The 12,086-nt window shown below is 39.8% G+C and overlaps 1 protein-coding gene across 1 annotated transcript in view; it reads left to right on the forward strand.

The window, feature by feature from the left end:
- LOC143858424 (callose synthase 5-like) overlaps positions 1-12,086 on the forward strand; it is a 36,178-nt gene that overhangs the window by 8,031 nt on the left and 16,061 nt on the right. Inside the window, exons 15-20 of the mRNA XM_077369081.1 lie at positions 4,240-4,574; positions 9,578-9,630; positions 9,746-9,806; positions 9,912-9,993; positions 10,073-10,122; positions 10,255-10,341. Of these exons, the coding sequence (XP_077225196.1) occupies positions 4,240-4,574; positions 9,578-9,630; positions 9,746-9,806; positions 9,912-9,993; positions 10,073-10,122; positions 10,255-10,341 (668 nt within the window). The remainder of the gene's footprint in view (positions 1-4,239; positions 4,575-9,577; positions 9,631-9,745; positions 9,807-9,911; positions 9,994-10,072; positions 10,123-10,254; positions 10,342-12,086) is intronic.

Genomic DNA, 12,086 nt, shown 5'->3' on the forward strand with positions numbered 1-12,086 from the left:
CAGACCTCCTGGCATGGTTAAGAGACAAGGACACTTTCCTATATTATATGTGTTTCCTATCTTGCTATCCCACCCACTCCTGCATATTTGGTCAAAGGCGATTTCAGTTTGGCTAACAACAACTAGGATACTTCACCATTTTAATTCTCTTTACATTAATACTGTACATCATCATTGTTAGATGCATATATATATGCCGAAGGGTATAATGGTCATTTGTAACATTATCTCTTTATATAAATGCATAAGTGAGGGGGGAGTTTTCCCTAACTCACTTTTCCTCTTCTCCATCCTTTCTCTAACATGGCATCAGAGCCCTAGGGTTTTGATACCATCAACACCCCTCCCTACCTCTCGGCCACCCACCTCGCATCGCGACCCCCCTCCTCCCCGACACCACAATAGCCAAGCCCCCCAACCCTCGCACCCCCACTCCTCCGTGCCCCTTACACCACTCCTCCACTTCTGTAAACCCAACCCCCCCCCCCCCCCCCCCCCCTGCCCCTGAAGGCACCCCCAACCCCTCCGTAACCACCCATTCCTCCCCGGCACCCGACAACACACCCCCTCACCCCTTCGTAACCCCCCACGCCTCCCATGCCCCCCCTCCCCCCCTCCTCAACACCCCTCACCCCCCTCTACTGTTGCTGTAACCCAGCCCCACTTGACAAATCTCTCTCTCTCTCTCTCTCTCTCTCTCTCTCAGTTTCTCTCTCTCACTCTCTCTATCTTCCTCACACTCACCCTAATACCCTATTTCCATACCACATTCCTTAAGTTTCAAACCCTAATCCACTTTTTCTTTCCTCATGTTTTAGATCCCTTACCCCTCTTCTTCTCTTATCTATGCGGCTCCGACTCCTTATTGTTTCCTTCATGTCTTAGAGGCTCTCTCATGCCTTCTACCTCTGTTGTTTCCTCTCGGAGCTGCGATCTCTATTATTGACATCTCCGATCTCCATTCTCGGAGTCGTCCCTTATCGTCGGTGGGCCTCTTAGCTTCGATTTCTACACATGGATTCCCCCATTATTGAGGATCCCTCTCTAGGGCAGCCTTCTGTGGCTCCTGCCCCTCCGCCTCGCACATCCTTCTCTTCGTATAGTCCCTCTTTTTCGGTGGACGGTTCATTCCCACCCATGACCACAGTCAAGCTTGACGGATCCAATTACATGAATTGGAAAGTGGCTGTGGAGACTTACCTCCTTGCTAGGGGAAGCTGTCCCTTATCCGTCGTGATCCTCGTGCTACCATTGATCCCACTTATGAGAAGTGGGAACATGATGATGCCCTTATCTGTACTCTCCTCTGGTAGAGTATGACTACTCATATTGCGGGTACCATGATGTACCTTCTAACTTCCTGATAGATTTGGGATCATATTGCTGTCTTCTATTCTTGGGTGGGCAACGTAGCCCACATCTGTGCCACTTATTCACAGTGGATGCATCTTTCGCGTGGTGACACTCCTCTTTCTACCTATTATATTCAATTTGTTTCCCATTGCCATATGCCGCTTACTATTGATCTGACTACGCTGCCCAACAACGTGATCAACTTTGTATTGTTCACTTCCTCGAGACTTTGGGCCCCGAGTTCCTACATCTTCGACATCAGATATATGGCTATGCCACTATGCCTTCCCTTCAGGAGGTTTATTTGTGTGCCCAATAGTGTCTTCTTGGTGATTCTGTGCCGACTCCTTCTGTTGATAGTATTGCGACAACGACATATGGAGTGGGTGATCGTGCTGCCCGTGGTGGAGGCACCTTTGCTATTTTATGTCCTCATCATGACCCTTTCCCTCTCACTCCTCGGATCTTTGGTTGTGTGTGCTTTGTACACAACCTTGGTCTTGGTCCTAGTCTGGATAAGTTGGATCCTAGATTTGAACGATATATCTTCCTGGGTTACTCTCTGACCCAGAAAGGTTCTCGTTGCTACAGCCCTCGTTTGTGTCAGTCCTTTGTCTCGGTAGATGTCACTTTCTTTGAGACCGAGTCTTACTTTCTCAACCATCAGGATGATACACCCCTCCCCTGATTCGGATCTTCCTCTACCTATTCCATCTCCTCCCTCACTGATGCCTGAGATTGTTTCCGTTTGCGATATTTCTTCTCCCTTATAGGTACCTGCTTGTCCACCGCCAGTAACTAGGAAGACCTATCAGCACCGACTGAAATCTGCAGCTCATCCCTCTCCGGCAGCGCCATCGCCCGCTCAACAGGAGATCTCTCCTTCCATTTCAGAGATACTTGTCGATTCTCCTATTGCTTCTCGTACTTGTTCTCGTAGTACTGCTCATCCTATCTCTTCTGTTGTTTCATATGATTCTCTCACGCCTGTTTTTCATAGTTTTGTGTCTTCCTTGTCCTCTGTTTCTTTGCCACATTCATTTCTTGCGGCAATCGATCACCCAGGGTGGCGGGCAACAATGGATCTCGAGATGGAGGCCCTTCAGGCCGATTAGACTTGGCACTTAGTACCTCTTCCTTCCGTTGCTCGTCCTGTTGGCTATCGTTGGGTTTACACGGTTAAATACTTACCTGATGGGACTGTTGAGCGCCTTAAGGCGTGTTTGGTTGCCAATGGCTATGCTCAAACCTTTGGTGTGGACTATGGTGAGACTTTTTCTCCGATTGCGAAGATACCTTCTGTTCGTGTTCTTCTGTCTCTTGCTGTCAACCATGGATGGCCTCTACATCAGTTAGATGTCAAGAATGCCTTCTTTCATGGTGAGCTCACGGAGGAGGTGTACATGGAGCAACCTCTTGGGTATGTTGCTCAAAGGAGATGTCCTCCATATGTCGATTGAAGGAATCAATCTACGACCTCATACAGTCCCCTAGAGCATGGTTTAGGAGGTTTAGTGATGCTATCATGCGCTTTGGCATGAAGCAATGTGCAGTTGATCACTCTGTCTTTAGCTATCAGTCTGCAGGTGGTTGTGTACTATTGATAGTCTATGTTGATGACATCATCATTACTGGTAGTGATTCAGTGGGGATCCAGAAATTGAAGAACTTGCAAAAAGAGTTCTCTGCCAAAGATTTAGGCCATCTTAGATACTTCCTTAGCATTGAGGTAACGTATTCCATGAGGGGGATCTCCCTCTCACAGAGGAAATATATCAGGGACTTACTTGAGGAAATAGGTTATATTGGAGTGAAACTTGCCTCAATTCCCATGGACCCAAATGTGAGATTACTTCCCGAAGAGGGAGACTTATTGGATGACCCTGACAGATATAGGAGGTTGGTTGGTAAACTTATATATCTTACAGCCACTCACCCAAACATCTCCTTTGCTGTTGGTGTTGTCAGCCAACATATAAGCTCACCTCATGCTTCACACTGGGCAGCATTTCTTCAGATTCTTCGGTACTTGAAAAGTGCTCCAGGTAGAGGTTTGTTGTTCAAAAAGTACAGACATCAGAAGATAGAAGGGTACACAAATGCAGATTGGGCAGGATCTCCAGCTGATAGGAGATCTACCACAGGATATTGCGTGTTTGTGGGAGGTAACCTTGTGTCACGACGAAGTTAGAAGTAGGATGTTATCTCTAAATCTAGTGCCGGGGCTGAATATAGAGCCATGGCCCACACAAGTGGAGAGCTTATTTGGTTACGCTCTCTTTTCTCAAGATCGGTTTTCCTCCATCATCTCCTTCTCAGTTATATTGTGACAACAAGGTTGCGATTCACATTGCCATTTGCCACAAATCCGGGGACCAAATATATTGAGGTCGATTGCCACTTTATCCGGCATAGGATTCAGAAAGGGGAGATATGCACAGTGTTTACTAGATCAGTGGACCAATTAACTGATATGTTGACCAAACCATTGAACAAAGCAAAATTAAGTGACATTTGTAGCAAGCTAGGAATGTTTGACATTTACATTCAAGCTTGAGGGGGAGTGTTAGATGTATGTATATGGCTAAGGGCATAATGATCATTTGTAACATTCTCTCTTTATATAAATACACAAGTGAGGCGGAGTTTTCCCTTACTCACTTTTCCTCTTCTCCATCCTTTCTCTAACAATCATTTTCTCTTTTTTATCTCAAGGTTAATGTAAGATATTTTATGATATCCTCTTTAACACTTCGGCATTCTGTACATATGAAAATATGATTTTTCATTTTTGGTGTTCCTCATTTTCACTTTCAAGATTAATTTTGTGACGTTGAAGTTGGAGTGTTCATCGATTATTTTGTGTCTTGTCTTTTGGTGATGTAGGTGTTCTGGATCTTGTTTTGAACTTCCCTGGCTATCATAGGTGGAAATTTACTGATGTGTTGAGAAATGTTCTCAAGATACTAGTTAGTCTTGCTTGGGCCGTTCTTCTTCCACTGTGCTACATCAATTCCTTATCAATTACCTCTATGGCAATGAAAGATTTGACAAAGGTGCTTCGCCAAGTAAAGGGTATACCGCCTTTGTATATCATGGCTGTGATAGTATACTTGCTTCCCAATTTACTAGCAGGAGTACTCTTTATATTTCCAATGCTTCGGCGATGGATTGAGAACTCGGATTGGCATATCATAAGGTTTCTTTTGTGGTGGTCACAGGTACTCTCTCTCTCTCTCTCTCTCTCTCTCTCTCTATTTTCCTTGCTCTACACGTATCTGTTTTCATGTAAACTCTGATTTCAATTGTTAACCAAATGAGCATGTTGTAGCATGAATTACTTGATCCGAAATGCTCATGAAATGAACTTCTGGGAGACATCTCTGAATTGGAGTGATGCTAATCTATCTGTTTGAGGAAATCTCTGGAAGAACAGAATTAGTTCAGTGATGTCATCTTGTGGACATTTTTGGAAACCCCTAGAAAATTGAAGTATTATCAGTGATGTCATCTTAGAAGGAAAATGGAACAATAATTGATGCATCTAATTGTTGAAAAAGTATTTCATATGTGTGTAAAGTAAATACTGTATTTGTACATTATTTGATATGAGTGTAAATTAAACACTTTTTTGTTCATTACTGATTACTGACCTTAATTTCAAACTCCAATGATGTTGGGTACTTTCTTCTTCATGTTCCAATGCAACCACTTAATTGAAAATTTGCACCTTTTGTTTTCCATACTTAAAATTTTTCTATCTTCAATCTTTACTTGTATTTTCTATGTTTTCTTTGATTTTGTGGATTGAATTACTGGTGTTTGCTATGAGGCCGATCCTTTATTATCCCCTGCTATTTGTGATGCCTGTTTGTATAAAATTCATTATATTTTTCATGGTCTAGCGGTTCAAATTGGGTAATTTATATAGGTGTTAACCATAGGTTCATAGCACAGACTGAGATTAGTTATTGAAATTGCACCAGCCATTATGGAAATTTTATAAACCTAACCTTTTATGCAAAATTTCCAGAACAAGTTATGATAGTTCACTCATCTTTCTATGAACATCATGTCCAGAAGTTTAATGGAAAAGTTGATGTGAAGGTTAGATGTTAAAAGCCTTAAAATTGGAGATATGTAACCTTAAATTAAAAACAAAAAAGGTAACACTTTATGAGTGGTTAATTTTAAAAATATAATGTAATTTCTCCTTTAAATTAATGAATATTTTAACAGTTCAAGGTTCTTGTCGTTATGATTATCCTGCCTTTAAATCTGTAAATAGGGAGAAGGAGAGAGTGAGTTTGTGAGGTGTGAAAGAGAAGAGAGAGAAAGATGTGGTCGTAGACGCTCTCTCCCATGATTTTATTATTAGGTGAATGAGTCTTCTACAAAATTACATAAAGTGCTACTGATAAGTGATAAATGTAAATCTCACTAATACCCCTTTAACCTAACATGCAAACACTAAGGTAAACACACCACTAACACTTTCCCTCAAGTTGGGAATAAGACAATCTTTTGACCCAATTCCACAAAATCCTGTAAAAAATTGTACGACCTAAAGGCTTGGTAAACACATCTACCAACCATCCATTGAGTGGACACAGTACGAATCAGCCATGTAGTCTCCTTCTTCCCGAGAAAGTGATAATCAACTTCTATAAATTTTGTACTCTAGTTGAACACTTAATTGGTGACATGAATAGCTTTCTGGTTATCACAATGAAGCACTGGTTGATCATAAAAATCCAATCTCTAACAGTGAAGTGCGAGTAGTATGAGCCATGGCCATATACTCAGCCGCAACACTCGATCTAGCCAAATCTAACTGTTTCATATTTTTCCATGTCTCCAAATTGCCTCCAACAAAAGTACAATAATGAGACGTAGACCTACGATTTAGAGGAGATTCTTCCCATCCCAATCAACATAAATAAATTACAGAACATGAAGATATCCATGATTTGGGTAAAGAAGATCATAACCTAGAGAGCCTAGCCCTTCAAATCTATGTCACAAAATAACTCCGATATTTTCAAAATATCGCGTTTTTATCGCGACATTTTGATAAAACGACAAAATCCCGAACTAATCCCGAGATTTTCAAAATATAGCGATATTTTCGTTTTTATCATAAAATATCGCGATATTATCCTTATATTTTTACGATATTTTTATTTTATATTTTTTCTTTAATTTAATAATTTTATAAATTTTTATTATTTTTACCGTTCTTTCCCCTACATAAACACGAAAAAAATAAAAAAAATAAATATATCCCGAGATTTCCCTTGCCGAGAAATTCCCAAGAAGGACATTTGTGTCATAGCTTCAAATATCAAAGGATGCGATGAACAACCTCCATATGAGAATCAACATAAATGTATGAATTGGATGACCACTCTAACTTCGTATACTTTGACAATCTGAGTTATGGTGAGATGGCAACTTCACTGTAGGCTATAATCAATAGGTGTACTATTTCTTAATAGGTTTGGACATAGTTTATTTCAGATATAAAAATTCCTTTCTTAAACTGTGCCACCTCAAACCCCTAGAAAATATTTAAGAGTTCCTAGATCTTTTGTAAATGGTCCTTTAACTGAATGATAGAATCATGATCACCCCGTATCAATACAATAGCAATGTAAAAAGTTAAGAGAGTGGTCTACACTTCACTTTCTTAACAATGACAGAATTATCTTGCGCACTTCATAGAAAACCAACTTCCAATACAACCCTACTAATTTTGTCAAATTATTCTTTGGGGTATTGTTTCAATCTATAAATAGATTTCTTCAAGCAACATGTCTTTCCTTCTAAGCATGAAAAACCCAGTGGCACATCCATATATGCTTCTTTTTAGATAACCAAAACAATCTATAAATAGATTTCTTCAAGAAACATGCCTTTCCTTCTAAGCATGAAAAACCCGGTGGCACATCCATATACACTTCTTTTTAGATAACCATGCAAAAGGCATACTTGCCATCAAGTTGGTGGAAGTGCTCATCCGCGATCAACAGAAACTGATAGGATCACATGAATATAATTATCTTTGTAATTGGGTCAAACATCTCCAAGTAATCTACAACATATGTCTATCCACAGCACTTGGTTCCTAACCATGCTTTGTACCTTACAATAGTTCCGTCGGCTCTGAACTAACTGTCATTTTTTTAGGAGATCTGCCATCTCTTCTTACACTGCCTTCCTTCACTTTGATACCTGGACAAGGTTGCTTCTGGTCCACAATGGAGACAAATTACCACAAATTTGTCAAAAAAACGTCTTAAATGCCACGACTATGCTAAACTGATTCACAGCCCTCCATCAGAGCTCCATACTCTGACCTCACCGGGGTCTTTTTCAGCCTAGGGTATAGATATAATTGGAAAGTTACCTCCAAAATCTTCTAGTGAGAATGAATACATCTTGATGTCCACTGATTACTTCACCAAGTGGGTCGAAGCTCAATCTTATGCAAGTCTATTTTCGGCACTAGTGGCTAAATCCATCCACACCAACATTATCTGCAAATATGGCATATTGCATGAGCTGTTTTTTGATGGGCCCCACTTCAAGAAGGAAGTGGCTGCGCCAGGGGCAGGGCCAGGAATTTTCTGGAAGGGGGGCAAATTTGCTTGAGGGTGGGGGCCAAGAGGATGTCTGTTGTAGCATGTTAAGGGCCCACCGCTTTACACTACATTTCATATTTTGATGTAATGGGGCCCACTATTTACACCATGGGTGGGGTCCACTATTTTACACCCATGCATGGCATGGCCCAAGAATGCTAGTGATTTAATAAATTCCAAGCCCCCCTAAAATAAAATAAAATAGAATTGCTCTTTACTTTGAAAATTTCAATAATTCCTAAAATTTGACATGTTGCGCGTGAAGTACGATATTTTTTACAAAGGTACTATGAGAGGCCCACTTCATAGGATAGTCCAAATCGTTCATTTGTTCGGCTACGACGTAAATAGGCTACACCGTGTAAATCATCTCCACAGGATCATCCTAATCTTCCGATCTATAGAGGTTTCTATAATAGACAATCCAATGGACTACAAATTTACACATATATAAAATCTCACTGGGGTGCTAGCAAAAGGGGATTTCGTTTTGCAAGATAGAGATGAAATTCTTTGCTGTGACTCCTGCACAAAAGACAAGGCAGTGAACTCGTAGCCTCACAAAATGCAAAAATGCTCATCTCTTTTTTACTTTTGCCCTCAAACCTCATTAATATATGTACCTTTACTTTTGCCTTCTACCCTTCCTTTAATGCAGAAATTTCTTTTGGTACTTTGAAGTTTGTACTTGGTCAGAGAATAATAAAAAATAATTCTTTTGGTACTTTGTACTTGGTCAGAGAATAATAAAAAAAAAATAAAGACTTTAGTCGGTCAAGAAAGAAAGGGGAGGGCATTAGAGAGAGGGAGGGGTGCAATTGCCTATACTAAACTGGTACTCATGGAAAAATTTCAGAATCTTATGTGATGATTTCAAGATCAAGTCGCGCAATCCTTAGCCCTACTTAATATGGACAAAGAGTACAGATTTTGGAAAGATATGAACTGTAAGAAGCGAAGAATGATTACACACAAAGTTGTTGAGAGGATGGAGAGTGAAATTCCTCTTTCCTTGTAACAGTAGGTATTCCGGAATGGAAAGATGTTGAAAAGGGATTAAACATGAAAAGAGAAAGAAGTTGAAAGGAGATTAACATGAAAAGAGTGGTGCACAATTTCTCATCTCAAGATGGCTTTTATTAACATGAAACCATCTTAATCCACCGTATGGAAGATCTCAAGCACCAAGTCCAAGAGAGAAAGGGGATCTGGCAACTAAAATGATTAGTGATGAGGGAGGCTAAGAGAAAATGCCAAAGAAGAAATGAGACGAAAAGAGGGAGAGAATTTGTGAGCTGTGAAAGAGAAGGGGAAGGGAGAAGTGCTCATAAACCCTCTTTTCCACGATTTTATTAAGCAAATGAGACTTCTATAAAATTATGTAAACGTCTCTCAGAAGTGATTAAATGCCAATCCCGTAAGTACCCTAACATGCTTTCAATCACACTTGCTACAGTGATCACCTTTAGTCTTATACCTTTTACGATCGTGTATCCCTTTGATTTCTCTCTATGCTTTGTCTACCTATGAACATGTTTCATTATTTCTTTTGGATGCATTAATTCACTTGTTATTTGCAGCCGAGAATTTATGTTGGTAGGGGAATGCATGAAAGTCAGTTTGCGCTTTTCAAGTAAGTACAGGAGTACTCGTACTCATACTTATAGTTTGAATATATGATCATAGTTTTCTTTTTATTTTATTTTTTTCCAAATTTACTTAATATCAAAAGTCTATTTCTTCTTCAGGTATACTCTGTTCTGGGTCTTGCTTCTTTCTTCCAAATTCGCTTTCAGCTATTATATCCAAGTAAATTTCTAATATATTGTTTTGGGTATAATCCCTGAGAATATTCTTGTGGAACAGGCGGTGATTCTGTTTGGTTTTATTTTTTTAATCTGTCGTACTTGCCAGATAAAACCTTTGGTGAAGCCGACGAAAGACATTATGAATGTTCGCCATGTTAAATACGCTTGGCACGAATTTTTCCCTGATGGTAGCCATCTATTTGTTTGTCTGTGATTTCCTGTATTTCTGTTCATATTTAATGTGTCTGTTCTTTTTTCTCAATGCAGCTAAGAACAATTTTGCTGCTGTTGTGTCACTCTGGGCACCTGTGGTCTTGGCATGTCTCAGTACTTAAACTGTTTTTTTTTTGTTTCATTTGAAATATCTAGAAGGTTTTGATATAAATGGTGAGAAGTTCATATATTTGACCTTGGCAAAGTATCTCATCTGAGTGGGCAAGTTTGTGCAGGTATATTTTATGGACACTCAAATATGGTATGCAATTTTCTCAACATTGTATGGTGGTGTTTCTGGAGCTTTTGATCGTCTTGGAGAGGTAAATAAGTTCTGATGGATTTGTTTTTAGTTGCAATACAGGAGCTGCACAATTAACATTTATTTTTGAAGCTAGGCATACATTCTGCTACAGTGACAACTTTTACATGGTATGTCGCATTCACTAGGGTTAATACTGATACTTTAGGTTCAATATTTTGTAAATTAGTTTATGGTCAGGGGCTATAATATTTTCTAAAAAGATAAGTTCTTCCATGTAGTTTCATATTTTAGGTGTGTCAGAAAATCTTAGGCTGTTGGAATTTAATTTTTCAACCTAGTGGGCATAGTTCCTGACACTTAATTAGTGGATGTCCATGTCAAGTAGTATACTGTTACTGACTTAGATTGTGGAGTACTGAGGTCTTAGTTTTTCAAAGGGTTCAGTCTCTAATTTTGACTAATTGACACTTCTAGAACCCTACGCGGTGATTAATGTTGGATCTCATGAAGCCTAAATTTATTTTTCAACCGTTATGCATTAGGGATATGCAAAAAAAATTAGCTTACCGAGGTCCATTTTCTCTTTGGGTATTAGTTTTCGGGACCTTTGATTCCGACTGCTTGGAGGCAAAATGTCAAAGCTTTATGGGACCACTGCATTTGGACCATTACATGCTGGAATAGGAACTCTGAATGAAATCTATATTTTCCAATAATGTTTAGTACTTCTTTATGGGACCATGCCCTTATTGCCTTTTGAAGTCCACAGATGGATTTTTGGAGATGACAAACATGTGACAAATATTAACATCTATTAGTGTGTAGTGCTACATGTGGCTCGCCCATATGCTTAAATTGTAGTGAATTAGGGGTTGAAATGCGGAATTCATCTTTGGGGATTATTGGGTGGAACCAAGTCAAATGCACAGCATAGTGTTACTAGTTGACTAATGGGTTTAACTCTACATCACAACTGAGGACTAGAACTTTGGTTTTGGAATATTGGGTATTATAGGCAATAAGATGAAGGAACTTCTACTATGGCCCTGCTAGATGAGATTCTATGTGAGACTAGAATGACCAGGGGGGATATTTTTTTCTTATTGATATCTATTTTTTAAATATTAACATCTAGAGCCTTAGTTGTGATGTAAACAACTAATTTCGTTATGCATTATCAGGGATTCACTCCTATTTAATTAAATATTAAAAAAATACTAACTAAAGAGTGTAAACAATACAACCTTAAGAGCGTAATACCAACCGAGTGTAGCACCAACAACTACTACTCACCTTCCAATTGGTGGGTAGTGAATGTGAATCACTCCCAATGTCTTTGATCATATTGAATCTATCTTTAACCAAATACATTGTGAGGGTAGTTGATTGATGCACTTCTACACCCTGGGCTTTTGGATAATGTAACTTCCGTTAGGTGCTCGACTTTCATATGGTAGGCCTTAGACGTCTTGTGCAAGTAAGCTTACCTGCACACGTTTGCAAAAACAGGGTGGGGTCCCACATTATTTGGGGGTCCAAAGCATTCATTTGGAAGGCCCTTCCATGGATAGGGTGTGGCCCAAAAATCAGCCCCATTGGATCATCCTAACCCTGCCATTTGTGGAGGGGAAAAATGGGCAGAAACATGGACACACAGTGTTTGTCCATTCCCCCCACCCCCACCTTTGATTGGGTTAGGACGATCCAATGGGGCTGATTTTTGGGCCACACCCTATCCATGTAAGGGCCTTCCAAATGAATGGTTTTGATCCCCCCAAAAATGTGGCCCCCTCCCTATTTTTG

The sequence above is a fragment of the Tasmannia lanceolata genome, unplaced genomic scaffold, assembly GCF_043159265.1.
Source record: "Tasmannia lanceolata isolate RefF3 unplaced genomic scaffold, GAP_Taslan_0.1 ptg000026l, whole genome shotgun sequence".
In the NCBI taxonomy this organism is placed as follows: domain Eukaryota; kingdom Viridiplantae; phylum Streptophyta; class Magnoliopsida; order Canellales; family Winteraceae; genus Tasmannia; species Tasmannia lanceolata.